The sequence below is a fragment of the Amblyomma americanum genome, chromosome 3 (assembly GCF_052857255.1).
Source record: "Amblyomma americanum isolate KBUSLIRL-KWMA chromosome 3, ASM5285725v1, whole genome shotgun sequence".
In the NCBI taxonomy this organism is placed as follows: domain Eukaryota; kingdom Metazoa; phylum Arthropoda; class Arachnida; order Ixodida; family Ixodidae; genus Amblyomma; species Amblyomma americanum.
In genome coordinates, this window is record NC_135499.1 from 208,756,021 (window position 1) to 208,783,209 (window position 27,189).

The following is a 27,189-nucleotide window of genomic DNA, read 5'->3' on the forward strand; positions in this document are numbered from 1 at the left end:
TTGAAAAAGAGCACTGCTAATTCTAAGGTATTGCTCAGGGTCGGTGAAATGGTGCTCCAGTGTCCCTTTAGTCGACATTTTCTTCCTGCTTTGTTTTAATAATAATAATAATAATAATAATAATAATAATAATAATAATAATAATAATAATAATAATAATAATAATAATAATAATAATAATAATAATAATAATTGGTTTTGGGGGAAGGAAATGGCGCAGTATCTGTCTCATATATCGTTGGACACCTTAACCGCGCGGTAAGGGAAGGGATAAAGGAGGGAGTGAAAGAAGAAAGGGAGAAATAGGTGCCGTAGTGGAGGGCTCCGGAATAATTTCGACCACCTGGGGATCTTTAACGTGCACTGACATCGCACAGCACACGGGCGCCTTACCGTTTTTCCTCCATAAAAACGGAGCCGCCGCGGTCGGGTTCGAACCCGGGAACTCCGGATCAGTAGTCGAGCGCCCTAACCACTGAGCCACCGCGGCGGGTCAATGCTGCTTTGTTTCTGCGTTTCACTTTTCGGCGTTCCTGGCTTCTGTTCTCTCAGAAATGCTGCAGTGACCTCACGCTGAAACGCGCTCAGTCCTTTTGCCCTCCTTCCTCCCTCTTTCAACCTCCTGGACGGGGGAAGTGCATGCAGCGATAGCTGTATCTTTCCCCTCTACCGCTCTCTTTTATGCCCACATAGATGAAATTCTCACTGCCGGCAGGTGAGAGCGGGAATTTTCGTTTATGCATACAACGACGATACGGTCCATTTACACCAAAGAAAATAAGCTATGTAGCTGTACTTGTAAAAGGCATATCATACAAATGCATAATTAGCCGGCCAGCGAGTGAGTGAGAAAAACGTTTAATGCATAGCATAAATCGCGGTTAGTTGGATGGCCTTCATTCCAGTATCCCATTGGCTTTTGCCGCCGCTTTTACCTGGTTCACCAGCCAAAGCTGGTCATCCGGATGTGAGCTGGACAGCGCCACCGGGTTTGCATAGCTGTGCTGCGGTGAATAGTAAAATTGACGTCTTGAGGGTAGCGGACTATTTCTTTATCTGAACTTAGTGCTATACAGCAGTACTGATATGGCCCCAGTTTACTGTTTTGTATGCTCTTATAGCATTTGTCAGCAATAGCTTTAACGTGTGGTCCCCATGTCATATAGATAACACCACGTGTGTGTATAGAATGAAGACGACGAACGCCGTACGAGACTCGTGCCACTTCGCGAGGCTTAGCTCGTGACCGCCGGTCGGTGCGCTTTCATAGAGCTGTCTAGCTGCCCGGTGCAAGTAACGGAAAGAAACAGAAGAAGAAGAAAGGGTCACACTGCAGCTCTGGAATCATGGACTCCGCGTCATCTAAGCCCGAGGAACTAAGGGAACGTCATGTCTGCTTCAAGTCTTCGGTGGCGGAGAGCAACCAGTCTTCGTTGGCAATGAAGGCAAGGTCGTTGGACCAACTGTCTGGGCCGGCCCTCTGTGGCTGTTCGGAGACTGGTTCTTCACCGGCCGGTTCGTCCCTAGTCGTCTCTTCCATGGCCGCGCTCAATTCAGGGGATGCTGACTCTCCTGGACTCTCGGGGTTCTTCCCCGAAGAGCCTGCAATGCCGCCCAATCCTTTCTTCGACCGGCGTGGCCACGTACGTTGCCCCGTTATTTTCTGCGAGCTTCTTTGCTTTGCGGAGCTCAATTTTCATGGAAAGCTTTCAACTTTAGACTGTCTTCACGTTCGAGAAGTGGAAGAAAGAAAATAGTTGCAAAAAATATGGAGCCTATGCATTGTTTGCACACGTCGCACAAAACAGGAGTGGGGAAGTACAGGGCCCGTGTCCTCGAGTTGCTAGGAGCTCACAGGCTCTTGCAACGGGCAGAATCATCTCCCGGCCAGCGGCTCGGCTTTCCCAGGGGCTAAGCGCTTGAACAGGTGGCGCCCAGACTCATGTCATCGCTTTCATGCAGCGCAATCCATGACTGCTGGCGGCGAGTCCTAAGCGTGATAGGGTCGACGGGTCGGCGCAGCTGCGTTTGGATGAAAATCCAGGCGCCAGAAACAATGGATAAAACATGGAATAACGTATTTTGCATAACAGCTTAGCACTCATTACGCTGGGCTCTTTGTCGCTCTCGTAGACACCTCTGTACACCGACGACATGTGAATCTTACATACGTCATGGAGGTTATATACTGTCATGTGACGTAATCGTAAAATTTTGTACCGTCGGTTAGTGTACGACAAATTTTAACGCGATAGCGTTAAGGAGCTCGTGCCACAGAAAAGATTGTGTCGTGGGCGTCTTTGGTCGTAAGCGAAAAATGGCGCATCTCAGTGGACACCTGAACCGCGCCGTAAGGGAAGAGATTTTCCTTCCCTTACGGGTGTCCAGCGAGAATTGCTAGACAGGCGTCATTTCCTTTCCTTAAAACCAATTTTAATTTCAATTTCCTTTCCTTACGGCCCAGTTCGGGTGTCTACCGAGATATGTGAGACAGGCGTCCTTTCCTTTCCTTAAAAAAATTATTTTCATTTTCCTTGCCTTACGGCGCGGCTCGGGTGTCCACCAAGATACGTTTCGTTTCTTTAAACTGTCCGGGCAAGGGGTCGCACCAAAGGACGATGACGTTCCGTGGATTCCTTGGCAATGCTGCAACACGCTGTCGCGTCTTGCTCTTAAAGGCGAAACTTAAGCGTCTTCCAAATTTTGCCATTCATCCCAGCAGCAGCGCAACTTCATAACATATCCGTCACGTGTCGAGGCTGATGGTACTCTTTCCGCATTATTCTTAGTGAGGATGCAAAGTGTTACTGTGTGATCCACACCCGAACTGCACACGCTGCAGAAGTTCACCTGTAACGTACCGTGCAACGCACGCGTGTGATAAAAAAAATCTGCCATAACTTCTGGGCAGTGCGTGTAGGGTCGAAGAAGCGAAAATAAGTCGAAACGACTCACCTGCCTCCCCGCCCACATGAAACAGCACCCACTCCTAAGCCTACATGAATCACATGATGATAGATGGCAAATTCTTGAAAGTTCCCACCTCCCGACTCACATGTTCACGTTTGGGTCAAGCTTACCTGAATGGGATTCTCTTTGGCGTTAGGCGGCGAACAAAAATGGGGGAGGGGGAAATGGGGCACCACCCTTCTCTAGGCAAGAAACTGGCCGCCATATATATTTTAGAAAAGGTTCAATAAGTGCATTGTGCAAGTGGTGCATAAACCAGCCTCGGCTTTCAGGTAAAACACGTAAGTACAATTGAGGTACTACTGCAAAGGGAACGGCATTGCCGCTTACTATAATTACAATGAGAATGTTCCTCCATGAAGCTATTGGGGCAAAATCAAATCTAGGATTCTTGGACATAATTTTAAATGTAAGGCAACTGTGGAATTTTGTCAGGCACTCTTATGGCAACATGGAAGTTAATGGCCCACTCTTCAAATTGGTAGCAAAGTCTTCCTTTTATATTTTAATTATACTTTTGTTTGGGAGAGTTGGTTAATTTCTTCAGAGGTACGTACTTGCGGAAAAAGACGGGGACAAACGAAGTCGCAAATAAGGCACGCCCAGTGCGCCAAAGTTTTGTCACTCGCATCGAGCAGTAAAGGCAGTCATACATAAACCCCGTGGAGAACGTTTTTGACGATAGCAAAAACGTTAATAGCAAATAAATTCAAGGCTACAGAGGGGAGATCTGCTGATATATTAATTGTCAGAGTGAAATCTTACGATATGGTATGAAAAAAAATTGCGCTAATAAACTATTTTTTCTTCAAAATGCGCTTGTGCAGAATGTCTAGGTATGTGTCAGGCAGCAACTCTGCCGTTCGCTCTGCAAAGGAAGCATTCGCGGACCACGCGTCCTGGTCAGCCTTTCGTCTGCCCTGCAGGGAGGCTTCGGGGCTTATCCGGACCTGGCGCCCCTCGTGGCGTCGGTGACGGCGAGCGTCGAGGACTACGCCCACCTCGACGGCGATGGAGACGTGGGCGGAGCTCTGTCCTGGCTGCGAAACTTCCTCATCGGCGTCCTGGTAGCCGCGCTTCTCGTGGCCATCGCCTCCGCTGGCGGCGTCATGGACTGGACCGGTAGCGCGGCGGTCGAGCAGCGCAGCACTGGCGCCCGCAGCCGGACGCCCTCGTCTCCCGACGAGATGGAGGTCGTCGAGGAGCGCTTCATGGTCGCCGCGCCTCAGGTGCCGGCTGGCCCCGCGCTTAATGAGTACGGTGCCGGCAAACAAGGAGGCAGCGGGATTCGGTGAGCTTTCAGGGAGACCTACGGTCAATCCATTCGCTTGAATGCAAGCAGTTTAGCCGCGTTGGGTGCGGTATAGCCATCACTGTCTCTCCTTCCCTTCAGAGCGGAGGTTGAAAAGAGCCTACGTTCGCACATTGTGGCCAAAGAAACTCAGTATCTTTGCACATACGCTGCAAACACGCTCGTCAAATAAAAAAGAAAGCACCTGTGCACGTCATGCCTTCCTTCTGGTTCTGAGCGAACTTTCCCATAACATTTGTTGGAGCGATTTTTTTTTTCACTCTTCTTCTAGCTGGAATACAACCATGGCTGGCATTCCGACTCCGTCGATCGCCGATGGAACTGCTGGCGCCGGGATTGCGGTACCGGTCGCAAGTGGCGACTATGGCCTCAAAGCGGCGCCACCGTCGAACTATCTACCGATGCGTAAGATGGTAAGGCGTTTGGTAGCGACTCCGCAAATGTTGCGACCAGAATGCTGCCACTCAAAACATCGCGTCCGTTCGAATAGCATTGAGTTTGAAGTGCATCATGCTAGTACGTGAGCTTGGGGCTTACGATCCCGTATGACTCAATCACGACATCTGGACTCTTTCGTCGAAGGAACCCAAGCCCTCAAGTAGGCGCATTCTTTCGTCTACTTGTCTCTGATCATTCTTGGTGGCTTCTATTGTATCAGCGTGACTTTCATTTTGTTACGAAAACTAAAACGCCATCTTTGGCCTGTTTTCTTTTTTTTTGTACAAGAGACAAGAATGTTAATGACCGCATCGAATTAAAAGGAGATGAACCATTGTTATGATTGGGAACCGGACCGAGAACTTCACTGCAGGGCATTGAAGTAGGGAGACAACAAAGGCAGCCTTTAGGAAATGTAGCAAACTTGAATGTTTATTTTACATATTGAAAAGGTATAGTAAATACGTGCGAGCACGCAGACCAAGGAGACCAAAAGTCTAAATGTGAGCAGAAGCACTCAACCCCGTCGGTTCGTGGTTTAAATACAGGCGCCTAGCTAGGGAATCCAACTGTTTTACGAGCGTCCAGTGGTGCGGTAGCAACTTCATAGGCTCCACCCCACGACACGTGACCACACCCACGCAAGGAGGAATCTTAGCGCTTTGGAGTCGCGAGCTGTTTCGTTTTCAGCAGCGGGGCCGACCAAGCCGAAAGGGCTGTCTACCTCCATGCGGCGAATTCGACCGAGAGAAAAGGGGGATCTGACGAGTCCCACCGGTGAATTCCTCTGCTCTGAAGGTGTCCATTTCCACCCTCGCTTTATCCGCCACTCCTGACCACGCGGCCGGTGTCTTCCTTGTCGCCGCCGCTCGGGGTTACTCATCCGCTGGCTCCCTGTAGAGCACAGTCCGCGCAAAGCGCCGCATTCCGCATTGCAGTAGAGCTCAGGCTTGGAGAATTCCCATGAGCGGATCGCAGGCGGGAAGGAAGGAGAGGGCACTTTGTGCGCAGCGACTCCTCCGTGCCTTGCCTGGTGTCGGCGCACTGACGCCTCCGAGCGCCAAGGGACACTTGTTTAAAGGAGGATTACAACACCATGCATGCTGATCCATGATACATCTTTCAGTACGTGTGAATTCATCGCTAGTACTTGTCATCGCACCGAATTTTGCTCTGCATGACTGCCGGAGTTTGAAATACAGATCAGCTGCCTTGGGCACTAAGTGGGTATCGTCCATAAGTCGCGCAGTGCTCCGCAGCTGATGTGGTTATGAAAGATTATGGCCGCTCCGCTTGGGGGTGCTGCCGCAGTGGCGTCGCGAATGCGGCCACTACTTCTACACGTACTGCGAGAGCATCCGCCAGGAGTGGTACCACAAGCCGTCGGCACACGGCTGCGTGGCCACCACGAGTGACAGCGTCCACGTGTGCAACCGGGGCGCCAACCGGTTCGCCAACCTTGAGGCCTGCTTCGCCAGCTGCGTCCACGGAGACCGCAAGCCGGACCGGTGCTTCGAGAGCTCACTCTTCACTGGATGCGACAGGTGCGCAGCAGGTGTTTGAAGGGTGCCAGTTTTGTCAGACACCAAATTAAGCGTGCTTTCTCTGTTCTACGACAGTAAACCATTTCAATAATTGAGCAATTACTCATTGAAATCAACCCAAGCGCAGCCATACGCCTACAAAGGAAAGCCCTCGCAGTTGAAAAAAATTCGTCTTGGTCGGGGTTCGAACCCAGGACCACCGCCTCACCGGTGCAGTGGCTCTACGATCTGTTGGTAGAGCGACTGCTTCGGTGATGCGATGGTCTCAGTTTCGAACCCCTGACCGGGACGATTGTTAACCCGACAGCGTTTAGGACCTCGTGTTGCACAAAATCCTCTGTTGTCGTCGGCCTCCTTGACCGTGAGCGAAAAATGCACGAAAAATCTCCGGAGAAGCAACCTAGGAGGCAGGTGGACCACCTAGGCTACATTAACTTGTGGCGGCATCACCACCTGCCCCGCGGACTGTGAGCAAACTGCGTACCGTGACAGGTGGCAGTTAATGATTCGCGAGAGGTTGCTCTAGACGACGAGCCTGGGTCGCACAAGCCCCTCCAGTGGCAGCACCTGCCATCGTAGGGCAGTGTCGCATCGCTTATCCGCTGCACCAGTGCGCCAGCAGTGGCATGAGGACTCACGGGGATCTATGAATGTTAATTATGTATATGTAGACCCATTAACTCATTAACACTATCGCGTAATACCCTTAAGGAGGAGTTTAACTGTCCTCTATAATTTTTTTCCTTTTTTTATTCAACTGCGAAGATTTTGTGAAAGCTCGGCAGCTTTCCTTTGCAGCCGTATGGCTGCGCTTAGGTAGATGGTAATGAATAATTACCCGAGTAGTTACCTATTAATACACCTAAATATACTCCACCTTAGGGGATGCCACTAAACATTGAACCAGTATACCATTCCTTAGCTTCCGTCATACCCAGCGAGGCTATGCTGTTTGCAGAACCCATTACCTGTACTTTTTTTATCCACTGGTTGGTAAACTGCCTCTGAAGGATCGCAAAAAAGGAAGTCTAGTTTAGAAGTCGGAACATCGCCCTTAAAATAAATTAAGGCCTTTTCCCCTTTATTGCTCGAAGTAGCGCCAAACCGTCATTTACAAGGAGCGTTCAATAAGTTCTCGGCCTATCTCTGAAGCAAGAACTTCGGGATTGAGAACTCGTTTATTTTTCAACCCAACCCAGGAAATGTTGCTGCACTTCACACGTCGCTTTGTATGTGATCTGACTGTTGAAGAAGAATGAAAAGCTGTCGCGCTTATGTTGCCGTCATATTTTCGTTGCTATTCCCATGCTTTGCGAGTACGTCGAATGTAATGCAGAGCCTAACAATGTGGAGAACCAGGTCCTTTCAGGCCATAAAACTGTGCATAAAATGTTGGATGCGATAAAACCGTAGTTAAAGGCGGTAGAGACATCTGTGTCTACTGTAAAGGAACTGGGCACCAAAATTACTTGTTCAGAAAACGCTATTCAGTGCCTGGGAAGAAAACTGGTAGACCGCGCGAACAAAGTCACAATGACCTTATAATATTCTCACTTTCTCGAGATGAAGACGAAACATCGGTGTCACTTTCTGGGAAGGCGGTGGAATATTAATGCATTTCAGCATTAGAAGGGTTTGTGCAAGGGGAAATGGCGACCGCCGTCACGCCAGGAACTGGTATGAGCACTCCCAGCGATCTGTACATGTATAGAATGACCAATCCAGCAGATATTGGAAGTAGTCCAATAATGTAATTGCGTCACACACTTAAGGCGGAGCTACAAAAGAATCAGTAGCAACATAAAAATCCTAGCTCGTTCAAACGAGATCCATCGATGATTACTTGAGTTTTTTTTTTTTCAGAACGAGTTATCCTCTGCAACAAGGACAGTTAGGAAGCATCTTTGGAATAGCGCAACTGACGGTAGAAAAGAAGGCAGGAAGTGAAACTTATCTTTCATAAGATCAAGATCAATGATGACCGGTTTCAATGGGATGGTAATCTTACGAAAGGGGTTCCAATCGTTCGGGACGACAGCAATTCAGAGCGGACGCACTGAATAGGTGAAAAGAGGCCTTCAGGTGTATGAAAGTCAATGCCCTTAGTATAACAAATAAAATAGCTGACTAGGATAAAGGGTATTCATGTGGCGGCACGGGCGCCATTTTTTGTCAAGCGCTGAGATTCAGCGGCACAGACCGGAGCAGGGGCTGACAATCCCATTAGACACACGCGCGTACGTGGCCTTTCGCCGTGGTCTATGAGAACAATATAGCGGTGGGTAACCAACCAACCCATTTGCGCGTGCAGAACGGACGTGGTGGCGACTTGGTGGTACTTCGATGGACGCCGCTGCCAGCGCTGGAACTTTCCCCTCGGCAGCTGTCCCTCGGAGAAGAGCCACGTGTTTCGCTCTCTGCGTCGCTGCGTCCTCGAGTGCTCGCCGCAGAAGGACGGCCAGCCGCGAAACTCGACAGCCGCAATGGCGGCTGCTCGACGCTGCGAGGTTCCCGTCGCGGCCACTTGCAGCGCGAGGCAGCTCAGGTAATAACGGGTCGCAGAAAGAAAAATGATGGGGATTCTCTGCACTATACCGACCGTTACAAATGGCGTGACATTGCCGCCCTTTAAAGGGTTCACGTTGCTGCAGCGCTATATACCTTGTGATAACCATAACGTGCAGGACTGGCCTCCGACTGCCCTTGGCTCGCATGCAGCGTGTATTCGACATCCGATAATTTTTAGTTTCCCCGCCGCGGTGGCTCAGTGGTTAGGGCGCTCGACTACTGATCCTGAGTTCCCGGGTTCGAACCCGACCCCGGCGGCTGCGTTTTTATGGAGGAAAAACGCTAAGGCGCCCGTGTGCTGTGCGATGTCAGTGCACGTTAAAGATCCCCAGGTGGTCGAAATTATTCCGGAGCCCTCCACTACGGCACCTCTTCTTCCTTTCTTCTTTCACTCCCTCCTTTATCCCTTCCCTTACGGCGCGGTTCAGGTGTCCAACGAATATATGAGACCGATATTGCGCCATTTCCTTTCCCCCCAGAACCAATTATTATTATTATTATTATTATAATTTTAGTTTCCTCTGACTCAGTCGACTCAATCTTTCTTCGTGGTAGTCGTCGACTCGGTGGAGACAGCCTTCGAGTTAACGTAACTCAACTCACTGAAGCTCTCTGTTAGTGGGGAGCTTGCCTTTTTTAAAGCGAAATCATATACTATGCCAGCCAGCGAGCCATTTCAGCTCGTCGCGCACTTCAGCCGTATGCCGTATGCCGTGGCCGACGAACAACCTTGAGCTGCCGTTGCCTAGCAACGCCGCAGCCGTGCTCCAAGAGATGGCGCCGCCGTCGACGCCGCTGCCGTCGCTCCACTAGATGTGCTCCGCTGGGGTAGAGGGAGAGGAGGTGTCGCCTCGCGGGAGGTATATATATATATATATATATGCGCTTCGGCTCTGTGTAATGTAGTCAAGAGCCCGGAAATGATTCTCTTTTGCCAGTAGCCTTGTTTGTTTTAACCGCTCACTATCCTGTATAGGAAGGCGAGCGAGGTAATTGAGTTGAACATGGTGGGAAGGGGGGGGGGGAGGCTAGTTGGTGCATTTAAACAGGAAAAAAAATGGCGCCAAATCAGAACAACACAGAGCAACAAAGACTGGACATGCGCCTGTCCAGTCTTTCCTGCTGTGTGTTGTATGATTTGGCGCCAGTTTTTTCGGTTGAAGGCCAGCGAAATTATAAGTTATTTCTCCTAAATTAACGAATTTTATCCTCCTCCTCAAACAGAGGAGTATAAAAATATGTAGGGTATTAGACGAATAACCTGTCAAGAATTATGCGCTAGGGTCGTGCTGCGCAGTACCTGACTCGTAACATCCAGCACGCTAGCAGTGCCGAGATAACTATCAAAAACAGTGTTTCACAGCCCCCTATTAATGCATGAGTAGTTGAATGCTGCGCTCTCCGATGTGGGTTTCATCGGTCAGCCTGCTCTTTGTTTTGCACTAGGCGAACATCTTACGGGGTATCAGGATATTATATTTGCTTTAATCACAGCTGTCACATGCTCCAAATAAAATAATAAAATAAATTGATAGCACCAGTTTGCGTTTCAAGAACCCTTCTATTACTTTTCTGGTCGCACTGCATGTGTGCTACCAGGGAGGAGATTTTCCTCGAGGCACTAGCTGAAATAGAGTTGCAAAGCGCCATTGTCTGCCGATCGATGCATGACCCTGGACCAGTCTGTGTTGTCGAGGCTAATTTCTTGTGTGGCTGTGAAAACAATGCGAGTCAGGTCTCGCAGCTAAGTACCTTGACCGCCAGTCACGTGTTCTTGAAATCTTTGTCTGCGAGAGTGCTCCGCTTGGAGCCCGGTTTGTTTTTCTTGCGAAGCCGAGCATAGGTGAAGTGCCGCACTACTCTAATTACTCTGCGATAGTATGTTCACTGTTCTCACTTTATCTAGGGCCATTGGTGCTTATGGCTCTGCAGTTTGTCTTTGAAAGTTGCGGCCAACTTCTGTCTTTAATTATTATGAACAGAAAACACGCGCCTTGGTTTATGCGCCGTGTTCTTTAACACGCACAGGGCATACAGCATCACCATTTCGTTAACGCCGGACTTCGTTAAATGTGGACCGGTTAAGTGTTCTCCTCTGGCTCCTTTCTCGCAGGTACCCTTACTTCGCCGATATGCGCGCCGAAGGGAGCGGCCGCTGCGTCAGGGCGTCCGTCGCGAGCCTACTGACCCGCCGATGCCTGGTCGGCTCGAACCGGTTTGCCTCGCGCGCCACCTGCAGCCGGTTCTGCGCAGAACCGGCGCCGGGAAAGTGAACGTTCCCTAACGTTCCGCATCTGAATTTGAATGCTCTTTCAGTAAATGCTACGTTGTCCTGCGAGAGCTACCAAAAAGCTCACGTGGCTGGCTTAACAAGACTTAACAAGAATAACTAGCGCTCAAGAGCAAAAGAGCATGGCTTGAAAGTTACAAATGCTTAGTTATCCATCTATGTATTGCCTTTAACGGTCTCGGAATGCACATTACATAGAATTCTGGAAAATATATTATGTGCGTCACTGTAAACTGACGGAACAAGGTGCATATTATAGGAGATAGTTAAATACAGTGGCCTTGCTGGGAATCCCAGCTGCCGGTAATAATTTAGCTGGCATCTCGCTGACGAGCTGAAATACCTTTCGAGAGAGATAACTACTCCGTTATCACGATTTTCAGTTACATTCAAATGCCTCGAAACAAAAGCCAATATAATATATGATTGTGCAGCTTCACATTCGTGCTCAGTTTTTGTTGGTTTCTTTACAGCGCAGCACTAACCCGCCCGACCAGCACGATGTGGGCTTTGCACTCACTTACAAGTCAAAGAATACACCATGCACATGCCACCATAAGAGGCACATCAAAAACTTTAGTTAAAATTTAGTGGGGTGGACAAAAAAAAACAAACAAGAATACGCCTTGAAACAATGAAGGAAAATTTTGTGTTAATTATTTTCAATCCAGAATTGCGGCTCTTATGAAACAAAAAAAACCCCTACGTATACATCTTCGTTTTGACAATCAAGCCAAGTGCCGTTGTGCAGATTTAGGAAACTCATCTAGAAGCAGGTTGTGCACGCGTCCTGCTGAAGCCAGATGGAAGTAGGTTAATAAAGGTTGTTGACTTCTCGGATGGACACGAGGATGAATGGTCTGTGCGGCTGGCTGAATAAGTGACAAACCTCGTGTTTTGCCATCAAGCCAGCAAGAATCGATTGTTAGGCGGCCAAGTTGCGAGAAACACTTTGTACTGGTAGTGGGGATCCTGCAATGCTTGCCTTTCGTCAGCTTCTGTTCACGCCTCTACATTCCGTGCATGAAAAATGTGAAATAAATTTCGCTCGATTTAGAGTGGTTGTAAGTTGCCTGTTTCTTAATTTATTTCACGCCTTAAATATACGTGGTTAGTCCCGCACCTGACTAGCGCTTATAAATAGTTCACGCTCTTGCTATGATAAATGCGCTTCGATTGCGTGCGTCATCGCAGCGCACTATTAGAAGTAGACGCCGTGGCTTGGGGTGCTCACTCAGTCGAAAGCCACACATCTCGGGCGTCACTAAACTCCAAATGCTACTTCTACTATCTAGCCCAACTTCTCACGTTAACTACTACTACCACTTGTGACGGGTCGGCATCGTGAGTCCAGCTTGGATAAATTTACAGGAACATTCTACTTCACCCGAACTTAGTGCAGCCGGTAGGTTGAGGGAGATTAGTGCGCAAATCGAAAGCAATATTGGAAGGTAGACTTTATAATAAAACCAGCGGTTGCTCTCCAAACTCGAGTAAGGTGCACATGTTTCTAACCTTCTGCGTAGTTTTCTTACGGAAGAATGACCCCTATACGACTTTTGATTTTTCGGTAAAGAAGCAACATCAAGTTCGGTTCTACCGTTTTCGACCTCTGTGAAGGAACCTACCACTTCAAGACAAAAAAAAAATATGTCCGCTATGGTTTTCCGCCGCATTGCATGGTAGCTATAGGAAATGAGTATTGCGCCGTTCAATTAGCAACTCGCCCAAATGCTGACCTCGTGAAACTTCAATAGAGTCGGTAAGTTGCGTGAAACATGTGCTGGAGGATCTGAAGTTTTCTAGAAAGTTTCGGCACCGCGGCAACTCTCTTTAAAGTAGGAACTACAGCCCAAATGTTAAGCTCGTGAAACTTCAACACAAATGGTAAGTTGCGTGAAACATGCGCTTCAAGATCTGAAGTGAAGAAGGATGAACTGATATCAATGGATTTTTATTGCGACTTAAGAATAAAGATAGTTGATGCAAACAATCAATAGATGATGTGCGCATCATCTGTCCGTATAAGTACGTAACAGTCGACTTATGGTTTACACTACAGTTTAAAGAAAATGCCTTTCGTGGCCTTTTGCGACCATAAACAGCTTTCTCACAGAAATTGAAAATTCATGGTCTTCCGTGGGAGCATTGGAACGTCAAACATCTCAAGAACGATAGTGCATCGTTCTTCTGAATCTTGGTCTTGAAAGCATCGATCTCCGATTGCGTCCAACTGTTCTTGTACGTCACATAGCGCCACACTGAAAGAAGAAAACGAGCACTTGCTCTGAAAATACGAATACGCCAGCTCTCGTGTTTTATTCCGAGGTTTCAAATCCACAGATACAAAAAAAAAAAACAAGCACAGTCGTTCACACACCTGCCTAGAGCGCTCGAACGGCTCGCACCGAGGGCTCGAATTAAGACGATATCGTGCATCCACATTCTCACGGATCATGTCTAAGTCATAGTATATTTAAAACCTTTATTTGGCCCGCGCGAGACAGCATCAACTGTCATAAATGCACAACACAGCGCGCAACTTGAGCGCTCTAGAAACAACACAAAGGCTACGTGGATCTTGCTCAGTGTTTTTACAATAGCGCCCTCTGAGGTATTCGTTTCTTTTGACGGCCTTATTGGATGCTCTAGTCTTAAAGAATACACCCGAATATCAGTTCTGTCCGGGTTTTGCTTTATAAGCGTTTAGAGGGGAATTCATGCTCTAGTACAAGCTCTTACTTTATTACTTTGTCTGTTAGTGACGGTTTGCTTGCCCCTTTCTCCCGTCTCTCGGTAGAATTTTTAGACGCACTATTTTGATGCGGTAAGCTGTCTTGCTAACTCAGAATCTTACATTTAAATTGTTTCTTGATTTTTTACGCTGTTGGAGTGACATCCGATCTCATCAAAATAACCTCCTCATTACTATATTTCCTTCAAGATCTTCGCCAGCATCACGGCTGCATCCAGATGGCCTTGACAGAAACCAGCATGGTTTGCAGAGTAGCCGCCTTGCTACAAGAATACTTTTCTGGTTAAAAATTTCCGAAAGAAACTTGCGCGAAAACATTTTTCCTGATCCAAGGTCCGCGCCAAGGATTTGGGTTGCGTCAAGCGTTTTTTGCCTTTGTAAAAAAACCTGATCCAAGTTTGCACATCGCATTCAATTGAAGTAAGCAGTTTAGATACATCTCTACTACAAATATAACTTTGACGCATTTGAACATTTATTTGCTAAAAGCACCGACAGGATACCAGGAAAAATATATTTGTAAGCACCAATATATTTTTCAAACAGCAATGGGTTAGATACCTACGATTCACCATACTGCGGCGATTGAGTATGAAACAAAGTAAAATATTTCTAGAGATAATTTTTATGTCAACCATTTTCATACATCCTGATGCTGGAAATTATGATCAGTGAACGTCATGCAGATCGCCTGCCGCGAAATCGCCACGCAGGAAAAAAATTCCGCGCGAACTGTAGGAACTAGCTTTATCTTCCGGTGAAGAGTGCGACTGTGATCCTGGCGCATGCCTTTATTACTGCTGACCTTTTTTACATGCACATGTTTCGCGTTAGTGCTTTTTTACGCGTGCGTAGAAAAGCACTGATGCGCGCCGCGATGTTTTCAGGGCTGCCTCTGTTCCGTCGTCCCATTCGTGGACGCAAAGGCAGCGCAGGTTTTTAACCCACTTTTCATAAATTAGAAAGTTAAATGTAAACAGCGTAAAGGCTAATGAGTTTTTATGCATTTTTTTAAAAATAAGTAAACTATGCATTCAGAAATAGCTAAGTGGTAGTGCCGTTGTTTTGCCACATAACCGCCCCATTTAATTTTATTGTAATGATATTTGGAAATAAAAATTAGTAATATTTATTTAACGGGCCTGACTGATGCTACTGCTACAAGCAGTGCCACATAAACCCATCTCTCATAAAGCGTTTTGAACACTCGTCAGTCCCTTGAGAACTATTATTCTTCAACTGAATCCAGATGCGTGAAGGACGGAAGTTCAAATTTTAAGTTGTCATTTGTGACATTATTGCACAGTGATGGCGTAAGAGTTTACGCAACAGTTTGGCAATCCATGGAAAAGTGCTGCCCCATTATCAGATGACCCCTTGCATATGCCACACAAGCTGCGTCGCGTTGTCAGCAGTCGGCTTTTTTTTTTTTTTTTTTTGCGCGCCGTGTCACCCGCCTTTGCGCCGATAGCGCAGGCTGCAAGAGGTCCGTTTTTAAGCGTGCATGGGTTCGCCTCAAGTGTTTTCAGCATCGCCGTGCTTTTTGTTTCTTTTTGTTGTGGTGCACGTATTGCATTCTGAGCGATGAAAACATCAGCATTTAGTGCGCCCTGAATTTCCTTCACCGCTGTTCCGTTTTTCCAGCGGTTTGCCTTTCCTGTGATGTAATTCTAAGCTTTCACATCGTTTTATTCTTAGTGTACCAAAACAGTTTGACCACATGCGGTTCCGTGGAGAGAGAGAGAGAGAGAGAGAAACTTTACTGCCCGTGGAAAGAACGCGGTCCCGCTTTCATTCACGTTGTTGGCCGAACGAATATGCTTGCACGATACGTTGTGGTATTGGTGGCTCGACGGAGTGCTAGTTAGATATCCTGTTCAAACTGTTAGCATTCGAGTTGGTACATACAAATATCGCAGTCGAAAAACGCAACGTAAAAGTTTCCGTTGGCATAATTGATTTTCTGCAATGTTCTTGACCAATAATTTGTAGTAACAACAGAATTTTGTGCACTTACCACAGAAAAGTACTATGGGACTACTATGAACTATGAACCCCATAGTACTATGGAACACTATGGAACCCTCGACCTTCCGAACGCTCTTAAGTAGCAACTCCGAGTACAAAAGAAAAAAAATTGTGCAATGTAGCTTATAGCTTTAGACATGGCCAGCCTACCGATCAACTGTAAAGCGCGCGTCTCAATGCCAGAGTGTTTTCAGGCAAATATTTACGTCGGTCTTACCTGATCCATCCGGATAACACTCGATCTGAACCAGGTACTTGCAGTTGTCAGTGTCGAGTATCAAGGACCTGCTTTTTTCTGCGAGTGAATCAAAAGGCACATTGTTAGCTCGGGTGAGCGACGCCACTGGAACTAACTGTACAGGGCGTTTCACCTATGACTTGGCACAATTTTTAATAATAATAATAATAATAATTGCTTTTTGGGGAAAGGAAATGGCGCAGTATCTGTCTCATATATCGTTGGACACCTGAACCGCGCCGTAAGGGAAGGGATAAAGAAGGAAGTGAAAGAAGAAAGGAAGAAGAGGTGCCGTAGTGGAGGGCTCCGGAATAATTTCGACCACCTGGGGATCTTTAACGTGCACTGACATCGCACAGCACACGGGCGCCTTAGCGTTTTTCCTTCATAAAAACGCAGCCGCCGCACAATTTTTAAAAGTTCACTTTTTTAGTTAGAAGGGCGCCTTTTTCGGCATAGCATTGTCAGCGGCGCAATACATCACAATGCAGCTGAGATGTTTTAACTAGGAGGCTGGTTAACTAAAATTGAATATTTAACTTTTAACTGTTACTGTTAGACTTCTTAATTATTGACAGGCGTGTGACCCACATGAGTAATATCCAGATCAGGTTTTAGGATTTCGAAAACGCAGTTACCTTACGTGCTGTGGCCCAGGGAATTTTGCCTATTTCTACGAGTTACGTGCACTGGCGTGGTTGCTTTGCCTGCAAGATTCTCGAAAGCGCATGTATTTTGGCGCGATGTAGCCAAGATTTGTTTGACCACAGTGCCGAGGGTAACAGCGTTTTCGACATTTTAAAAACTTATATGGATATTAATTACGGTGGTCTACACGCCTCTTAATAATTAAGGAGCCTAACAGAGGAGATAACTGGTCGTTATAGGGAGGGGATTCAAAGGATTGATTATAACGTGGTCTTACTGCCGTTCCCGATGTCTCGCTCCGTGTACTTCTGGCCATTGACAGGAGCATATGTGTAGCTGAAAAGCGAAATAACTATTCGCAGTTATTCCTCTCGACTAACTAATAACACATCACACTAATCACAAACAACCCACATCACACATTACGTAGGTCGGCACGCATACGTTCACGTGGCATTATCTGGTTTGTATTCTTTGTCCACGTCGTTAATTTATTTCACATGCAAAAAAATAGCGTTTTTTTAGCCTTTGTTTGGCCAGATAATAGCTGGCTTATGCTTTGTCAGGCAGTCATAAGCAGAACATGAGTGAGCATGCTAAGTCGGGATAAGAACACAAGACCACGACAAGCGCGTTTATTTCCTTTTTTTTTAAAGACAAACTTGGGAAAATGTGACCGTGCTCTCGGTGCATAATGACGAATATGTATTCGTTTAGGCTTAGCGGAACCGAAAACTGGGCACGTCAGTGAAGGTTAAGCATTTTTGAACAGCGCAAAAAGACCACGACGAAGCACTTTCAGATTTGAGCTCAGATTCAAGTTCGAAAACATGCATGAAATAGGAACAGGCGTGCGCTCAGAATTGTTGTAGCAGCTTAAGCTCTGAGAAACCAGCGCTCTATAGAAAATTTACACCTACGGTGCTTTCATCAGTAGCCACCATGGCGATGAGAAAATTTTATCCAGTTTTCAACATCGCTTTAGTGACCCTACCTTGTAATGCGAGGCGTGTGAGGCGTATTTTTTATCAGTTATTGGGATTGAAATGAAAGACGCTATAATGTGTGCGCTGTGCACGACCCGCTCACAATGTTATAGAAAAAAGTTTCTTGATTTTTTTATGAAATCAAGAGTGGGCAGATTGATCCTTCACATTGTACTGCACACAAAGATACAACTTACTTTTGGAGACCTTAAATAGTTAATAATTTAATAGTTCTTTTTTAAAGCATCACAAGTGAATTGTTGTAGCAGCTTAAGCTCTGAGAAACCAGCGCTCTATAGAAAATTTACACCTACGGTGCTTTCATCAGTAGCCACCATGGCGATGAGAAAATTTTATCCAGTTTTCAACATCGCTTTAGTGACCCTACCTTGTAATGCGAGGCGTGTGAGGCGTATTTTTTATCAGTTATTGGGATTGAAATGAAAGACGCTATAATGTGTGCGCTGTGCACGACCCGCTCACAATGTTATAGAAAAAAGTTTCTTGATTTTTTTATGAAATCAAGAGTGGGCAGATTGATCCTTCACATTGTACTGCACACAAAGATACAACTTACTTTTGGAGACCTTAAATAGTTAATAATTTAATAGTTCTTTTTTAAAGCATCACAAGTGAAGTGCCCTTCAATTTACTTATTGTCGTAGGTATTGCACGTGTCTGTGGCCATTAAGAAAGTGAAGATGACGGCTTCGAAACAGAGACATCGCATTTTGCCCAATTTCTACAAAGTGACGACATAAGAACGAAATCATTAAGTGCTGCTATAAACGCGCGAGACGAGAGTCAACCCTGAGAGACACATCCAGAGGAAACTTTACCCACATTGAGTGCGGTGCGTATGTCTTAATGAGAAGTGTGATCGCCCTGGCGCAAGTAGTCGGGGAGAAAACGACGATTTCATAGATTCTTGTCTGCTATTGCAATACAGGCTGCATCTGAGCTGCGGAAATCATTCCTGGCCGAAAGAAAGGAGAAACCTGGCGAAAAAAAAAAAACAGCAGTGTTTCTTCGTGATGAAATTCCCTGATTGGTCGAGAGGATCGTGACGCCATCAGTGCCGCCAAAATTTGAAAATATGATGACTAGAGAGTTGAGCAACTTCCATTGGATTATCATACATTATTATACTAACACGTCCCACACTTCTACCTTAGTCCACCCACTAATCTCCACTAAACCCCTTAACCTATTTTCCGGAGTGGGTCTACTCCCAAAATTTGGAGGGTCCTTTGGCATATCTGGGGGTGGGACAACTTCGAATAAAATGGTTGTTGGGGAAAGGAACTGGCGAAGTATCTGTCCCACATCTCGGCGGACACCTGAACCGCGCCGTAAGCGAAGGGATAAAGGAATGAGTGAAAGAAGGAAGGAAGGAAGAGGTGTTGGAGTGGACGGCTTCGGAATAATTTCGGCCAACTGGGGATCTTTAACGTGCACTAACATCGCACATCACACGTCTAATACTATCGTATTTTCTTCTTTGAGGATAAGGATAGAAGGCAACTATGTTTTTTTTTTAATTTTTGACAGTCACTACTAGTGTGTGAAGCATTTTTTTTAACCTCTGCGACAGCGCCATTCTATTATACATCTTAGAAGCACGACTGGCGAATGCTTGGCATTAGACACACGAAGGCGGCACTCACGGGATCATGGTGCATTCGGCGGTCGCATTCGTTGCGTAGCAGGTGAACTCGCCCTTTGGTGATTTGTCGATGCTGTCGCGTTGGCAGTAGGGGCAGCCCGCAGGTGGCATCCATATCGAGTACGCGTTAGCGTTTACGCCACAGTTCATGATCTGTGCACATGCACATCATTCGTGAATGAAATTCATACCTCGGGGCATAGCTTACAAAAAAGCTCCGCGGTCTAGCTGACGATATAATAATAAACAGAATGCTTAATGGTAATTTTGCACGCACTCATATATTAGTGTATATTGCTGCCAGTACGTTTTTGGCAGCGAGGGATGAGATCACCCGCCGACTAATTTTCTATGTATCTGCCTCTTATGCTATCTATTTCTTTAATTTCGCCAGCCAACCCGGCCTTTTGATTTTATGGCCCAGGTATGGGGCAGACAACGGCAGGGAGATAAGGGGTTACGTAAATAAGAAGCCAGCAATTATTGAACTATGAAAAGCATAGGGTATTTTTCGTTTCATTTGTGGTGTTTATCAATGAGAATTAGCAGTGTAAACATTCTGATCTGAAAGATAATGACTAGAGTGTAGAAGAAATTATCTTTCAGTTAAAAAATACTTACACTACTAATTTTCCATTGAACGCCACAATAAAAAAAAAACAGGACAACATTCTCCTCTGCTATTCTTAGTTTCAATGATTGTTGGCTCTTTTCTTATGGCCCGGATATATTCAATTTGATAAAATATTTTACCTTTCTCCTCCTTATTTTCATGGTTTGCGTTTCAGATGCTGCAATTCTACCTTATTTCGCTCCTACAAGAGGTATATTAAAAAGCGTGGCGGCTCTTAGAAGGAGGATTCATCATCATCATCAGCAGCAGCAGCAGCAGCAGTAGCAGTCTGACTACGCCCACTGCGGGACAAAGGCCTCTCCCATATCCCTCCAAATAACCCTCTCCTGTGCCAGCTGCGGCCACCTTATCCCCACAAACTTCTTACTCTCCTTCGCCAACCTGACTTTCTGACGCCAAACGCTACGCTCACCTTCGCTTGGAATCCAGTCCGTTACCCTTAACGACCACCGGTTATCTTGCCTTCGCATTAGATGCGCTACCCAAGTCCATTATTCCTCTTGATTTCGACTAGGACGTCTTTAACCCGTGTTTGTTCCGTCACGTTAATTGCTGGTACCAGTTAAAAAAAGCGGAAGAGAGAAACTCGAAATTTTCTCCCTTAATAAGTGCGAAGGAGTAGCAACAGCAGCTATGCCGCTTGGAATATGGCGTTTTCATGAGACAGTTTTGAAGGTAGCACTTTCATGTGACACCTTCTGAAGTTATCGGTTACAGATGATACCCTGGCTGATATTAGTTCGAGGAAATTGACTCTGGAAGGTAATATAAGGCAAGGGAAGCGTACTGCTGGCCAGCAGATCCTCAGGCACAGCGAAGACGTTGGAAGTGCGCAAACGGATTAGGCGCCTGCGAGTGCCCCAAGAAAGTGTAAATGGAGCTTGCTACAGGTGACCCGTCCCTGCATTGAACTTAATCTGGCTGCTGGTAATGGCAACGAAGTTACGAGGCTACCTCTTGAGCCTGTGAAGACTTTTTGCCGGCATAAGTAACAACAATATGTTACTGTTCAAAGCCCTTCTCCAAAACGCATGGCTCTAACCCCAAAGCTTCGTCAACTGTTCACGTTAGAAAGTGTGGAAGGAAAAGAGCGTCTCCGGACGATGCAAGAATCCAGCAATGCCCGATTGACGACAGTTACCTTGGTGAGGTCGAAAGTCGTTAGTGGGGTAGCGCTGCAAGCTTTGTCGTAGGTGTCAGTGCCGTCCGCAAAAAACAGCTGGACAAGAAATACTGTACAAAGAATGACGCCGTTCGAAGACATTCTCGTCAAGTTTTCCGCCTGGAATGAGAGCTTCAAAACTTTCTGGAGGTAGGTTGACGGATCTTTAGTTTCTGCATGCTCAGAACAAGCTTACATCCTTAAATAGGGTGCAGGCGGATGATGATGATGGCGGCTGTACTGCGGCATACATGCCGGTCTTCTCCATAAGAGAAGGGAGGGGGGTAATCAAGGTCAATATTTCAACTCGCACGGGAAAGCACAGCCTCATTAGAGTGCTGCGAGTATCGACGTGGACGATTTAAACTCGCCACACAGCGCTCACGTTTACTGCATGCAGTAGAGGCCGAAAGTCCCAAGGACACCTGTACAGAAAAAACGGCCCAGCTGCATGGGCACAGCATGTTTTTCTATGACGGCGCAAGCATGACAGCACTTATATTGTCCTTCTCCACATCTCTTCCGACCTTAAAACAATATAGATCACCATGTTCCTCGCAGGCGCTGAAAAGCGCGCACGTAAAAACAGAAAACGATGAAGTACGAGTTGGCCTTGTTGTTGAGCTCGACCTCCAATTAAGCCTAGACGAGCACCTGCTGTCTGAGCTTGGTATACAAAAGCAAAACAACCACAGCGCAGTGATTTTTGCTGGCAAGAACTGGAAACGGCCGATATAAAATGCGACAAATTACAACTCTTCCCGTGCCTCCTATCTCGTGTTTTGAGCAGGGGGTCAAGCCGACGGGTCGAGCAGGGCGTTAGTGTGCAAGCAGCGCATTCTGCGTTCTTGGTGGGTTTCTTAGAGCATACCCTGCATGAGAATTGTCTATTTGGTTATGATGGGCAAATTTTCGTGCTTTCTTTTGTCCTTAAAAAAATGTTGCGTAAAACTCGCTGTCTCTCTGGTGTCTGACGAAGGCGTCATAAGTGCTTACGATCCGTGAGGCCTCCGTGAGCCGAAACTACAGGGAAGGCATAAGACGGGAATTAAGGGGGACATGAGAAGTGTTTTTACGTCGGCTACGTCTGCTACGTCTTGTTACCGAGCCTACACTGGTCAAGAAACTGCAACATCAGTTTCTTAACGGCGTCACAAGGCAGTTTCTGGCCTCCGATCCCGTTTTGGAAGGAATGCTTGCGCAACGGGATTGTCATGCACTACATATCAACTGGACAGCAGTGTGGGCTATAAAAACGCTGTCGGTGACTGCGCGGGGGTTTTCGAAGTTAGCCAGAGTTGTGTGCATCCTGGCGCTTCGCCGCAGATGGCGAGGGACTCATTAAAGGATGTCGAAGTGGCCCGTCGTAAGGTGACTAAATGACATTTGAACAGGGTTAAAAGTCCTGGATGTGTCCTTTCGAGATAACTGTCCTGGACAAGAGCGTTATCATGACCGAAAAGCGCTGCAATGTTCAAGACGCTTAAATCTTCTTATTTGGCAAGGAGTTTTGGTAGCAGCAAGAAGATCACGGAGACTGCAATGAACAACAGTACTGGTTGCACCGATTAGTGAGAAATGTTGGCGAATTAGTCAAACGAGTAGGGTGCAGCGAGTGGCAAACAATTTCAAAATTTTATGTTTATTGTCCACAAAATCTTCGTATGCATACCATCATTGAAAATGCAGATGGACATCTCGTAGCCAAAGGCTGAAAGAGGGGCCTCCTGCGTAGGCCTGCAAATTTGGGTTTTCAGTCAGATATGGTTTCATCGTCTTCTTTTTTTTTTATGGCGCAAGAGCATCTGTGGCCAAAGATCACCATGGGAGAAAGTCTTTTTTCTTTTACTCAAGTGACCCATTTCCCAAGCATTTCACCCTAATGAGGCCGAGCACCAGGCAGGGGAAAGCTTGTACCCATTGTATCGCCGGTGGGCACCCGGCGGCATTGGGGGTCGAACCCCGCACCTCCCGCATATGCGAGGCCGATGCTCAAACGACTAGGCCACCGCTGCGGCCCAGATACAGTTTCGTATGCACCAACTAAGCATTATCACATGCAGCTCAACCTCCTACGACTATTAGTCCTGTGGGCATCCAAACAGTCTGGGAAATCTGATGTCGTTCTTTTTACACGGGTTAATGATGAAATGTCGAAAATTCACAAAAGTCGGACAAATTCCTGCGCGTAACTTCTTGGAAACGGTAAATATTTTTATTATCCTGTTAACAATGATCTGTTACTCAGTGCGTAATTTGCAGCAGATTAAAGCTGTTATGAAAGATAATTCGCGAAATCTGCAATGTCTTCGTTTCTAAGACTTTCCACATCGTATACCCACACTGCTAGCACATTGTAAGGTTCAGTGATAGTTCCAGGGCAGCATGCGCGATGTCGCCGATGCTCGGTAACACATGAACTTCATATCACTGAAAAGAAAAAAAACGAGGTTTATGGTTTGGTTTGTAAGAGTTTAACGTCCCAAAGCGACTCAGGCTATGAGGGACGCCGTAGTGAAGGGCTCCGGAAATTTCGACCACCTGGGGTTCTTTAACGTGCACTGACACCGCACAACACACGGGCCTCCAGAATTTCGCCTCCATCGAAATTCGACCGCCACGGCCGGGATCGAACCAGTGTCTTTCGGGTCAGCAGCCGAGCTCCATAATCACTGAGCCACCGCGGCGCGGCTTTAACAAAAATGAGGTTAAATATCTAAAATTGCTAAAGACCTTCGTACGACAACATTCGGGAGGTTGCACATTTTGCGCACTTGCGCGTGGATACTCGTCTCACTTTCCCTGCCGATGTGTTTTTGTTATACTCGCGAATGCAGCCACCTGCCGGGTTTGTTCCATCAGCACTCAGTACGCACACAGAGCTTATGCGCTTGAAAAAAAATATTCCAGCTGCTGGTGCCCTGCGGGCCGATGATGTAGTAGCGAAGCTTTCTCGACACGTGGAGAAAGCAACAAGCCTATCGCCAGAGACTCGTGCTTGTGAACGCCCTTGAAAACAGCACAACGGTGTTTCCTTTGCGCCGAGAATGATCAAAAGAGCTGTACCTCTGGGGCAGACGGTTCTGCTGCGTTCTTTCGGTTCCTATATGCATACAGCTAATGAGAATTTCCTCAAGAATCGACGATCAGCCGAGTAGCACTTGGCTGGCACTTATGAGCAATTTGCACAGTTCTTGTGTGTGTTTGCGCTTGAACTTGACGTGTGTGAGATAGTCGTGCTTAATTGAAGTACCATAAAATACACCTCTGAGACCAGAAATAATGGAGCGGTGTCTACTACGAATCGTTTCTTGCCTGAAAAAAAGTTCTCAAAAGCCTTTTCACTTACCTTTTTAGAAAGCAAATGAAAGCTTCACAAGATGTTGCTAACATTTTGTGAAGCATGTTAGCACAAAATGTTGCTAACATTTTGTGAGAGACAAAATAGCTTTACCTTCACGGAATATTCACAACGATGACATTCACACAACGGAGCATGTAAACAATGCCGTGTATTTAGGATTTCTATGTTGGTTTTATCACCCATTGAAAGTCTGCTCTCAACCATGGCGCTCACGCAAGCCTGTTTTTGATGATTTAACATTACACAAAATTAACAGAAATTCTTGCTGTTTACATTAGTTCAGGTCATAGAAGTATTGTGGGGCTGCCCTCAAGAAAGCTTCTGCTATTGCTCTGTGAAAGGAATTTCCTAGCGGAACTGTTTCAGCCAGCCTCGAGACAGCTAGGTTTGCTTCAATTTGAAACTGATCATAATGCATTCACCGCTCGAGACAAAAGGCTAAATGTGCCGAAATATGTCGGAGATCTCGGTGGACGTCTGTCTCACTGAGAGCTGTAAGTTTCGGGTGGACACGACCGGCTCTCCCAGCAGCAATTTCCACTGACGTTTTCTACCAGATCGGGAACTCATACTTGAAAAGATGATTTACTGAGAAATTTCCAGGCAGCACAACAGCATTGGGCGAACGCCGGGAGACCGTTGGCGAAAATTGGCATGAACGGCTGTCTTTCATTGGCATTTTGGCAAAGCGCTATCACTCTGACACTGACCGCACTTTCAGGCCAGTTTTGGGCCAACGTTAGTCCGATCGAGCGCCCAACGCAGGCCTGGCGAACCGCGAAGCACGTGTATATAGCTGCGCACGGGGGAACCAACCAGGAGTAAGTGAGTATAATCACAAAGAAAAAAAATGCGCTTCTCGGGGGCGGGGGGGAGGGGGGGGGGGGGTAAGCGCACTGCCTGGAAAAGAAGGGTTGGGGAGATATGAGACTTGAAAGAGAGAGGGGACGGGGGCCAAAACATGTGAAAGGGGCTCGGAATTCTCGGAGAATGAGTCATGGGCAGTTCAGAAGGCAATATCTATAAGGAACAAGGGTATGGGAAACGCGGAAGCGTCAAAGTATTGTTGCAAATCCACATGAACGGCATCATGTTCGGCGATCGAAAACTTTGAAGCGAGAAACGTAAATCTTCGAGATGGATTTCGCCAAAACAACTTCACACACCATAAAATAACAAAAATATAACACAAAAATAAAATACTGTGCAAGCAAGGGGCATGTGACAAATAAGCTAGGGTAATATGCGTCAAACACCATTTGTCAGTAGATTAATTCTCTGGTCGTCGAAGAATCCTCAAATTTCTTGTTGGTGTGGAAGTTTCACGCAAAAAAAACAAAAAAAAAACAACGTTTTGAATTGTGATTCGCGACTATTTCAGATTCTTTTCAATATAAAGGTAATGTTCCAAAGGAAAAATAAATAATTTGCGAAAATAAGCAAAGACATGAGCAAGAGACGTGAACCCTCAATGCGAATTACGCAACAGAAGAATAAAATTCACAAAAACAACAAGTTGCAATATTACGAATTGCAGAAAAGGAAGGAAAAAGCAAATCAGAAAGGCACGATCGCAGGGAACGGCGTACGTAAGCGTAGGAATCTCTTAGCGCGTGACAGCGTGGGTTTATGAAGCGGCGGCCTAATATTTCGCACGTGCGCAACTTGTAAATTACGAGGCCACTGCTTCGTTTCTGGACGTTGCTGAAATTGCGCACAGAGTCGCCTTAGCGAATGCACTTGCACTAAGTTATTACGTCTGATTTAGGATCTCCATTAAGCAGACACCCGTTGCGCAGTATGGCAGTGAATTCTATAGAGTGAAGAAAAAAAAGCGCTTTTTAATGAAAAATATGAATGAAATGAAAGTCGTTTGATTTTTTTAATGAAGCGCCTTTTGGCTGGTTTTAAGATAATCGCGCAAGCAGAGCGTGCAAAAACGCTTTCAAATGCATAAATTCTATGACAAAAAGGCGGGTTACTATGCCCAGAAATCGGAGAAAGGCAACAGCGTCAACTCCGGCTTTGCACTTCTCAAAAAATATATTTTGTTGATTAGTGGCTTGGCTAAGCCATATATAATTACACGCATCATTACCACAGGGTCACGTCAGCGCACGTTCGTTAATTACTAAATTTACGGGACGTTTTAAAAGAAATTTTAGTGGTTAGTTGCAGCGGCTTCTACTTGCCCAGTATTGACGACAGAATTCTATAGATCTGTAGTGGTTGGTCTCGATGGTGTCGTCGTCGGTACTATGCGACAGACCGATTCCTCTGTGGCGGAATATGCACAGTCCACTGACCACCACCAAGGTCGTCATCACGTCATTGTACCACTTAAAATCAGCGACAGAACAAAACACGACTGCAGCAGCACCATTGCCATACAGCGAGCGAATGCGTTTGGAATGCTTCCGAATGCGTTTGGAAATTGTTGTGAAGCACCTTATAACTCTGTTCGGTCTGAATACCATTCGAAGTGTCGAGTACTATTTTACTCAAATGCGACTTAAAAGTTCGTGTAGCCTGGGTATTATAATAGATTTGCAGCAGTAGTAGCAGAGTAATAGCAGAGCGGTACTG

General features: G+C 46.4%; 2 protein-coding genes and 1 long non-coding RNA gene across 3 annotated transcripts; 2 read left to right on the forward strand and 1 right to left on the reverse strand.

The window, feature by feature from the left end:
• Nucleotides 1-1,286: 1,286 nt before the first annotated feature.
• Nucleotides 1,287-6,283, forward strand: LOC144124369 (uncharacterized). The gene is made up of 4 exons (XM_077656999.1): nt 1,287-1,643; nt 3,897-4,261; nt 4,554-4,695; nt 6,032-6,283. Exons 1-4 carry the CDS (start codon nt 1,347-1,349, stop codon nt 6,281-6,283), a joined length of 1,056 nt encoding a protein of 351 aa, XP_077513125.1. The 5' UTR covers nt 1,287-1,346.
• Nucleotides 6,284-8,581: 2,298 nt separating this feature from the next.
• LOC144123614 (uncharacterized) lies at nt 8,582-12,187 on the forward strand. The gene is made up of 2 exons (XR_013313121.1): nt 8,582-8,809; nt 10,946-12,187. It is a non-coding gene; the product is annotated as an uncharacterized LOC144123614 (long non-coding RNA).
• A 959-nt stretch (nt 12,188-13,146) lies between these two features.
• LOC144123615 (uncharacterized) lies at nt 13,147-21,427 on the reverse strand. Its single transcript, XM_077656419.1, has 5 exons — nt 21,219-21,427; nt 19,445-19,596; nt 17,069-17,127; nt 16,123-16,200; nt 13,147-13,383 (listed from the first exon to the last, which is right to left on the reverse strand). The coding sequence occupies exons 1-5, from the start codon at nt 21,339-21,341 to the stop codon at nt 13,250-13,252; spliced, it is 546 nt and encodes a 181-aa protein (XP_077512545.1). The 5' UTR covers nt 21,342-21,427; the 3' UTR covers nt 13,147-13,249.
• Between the last annotated feature and the right edge of the window lie 5,762 nt (nt 21,428-27,189).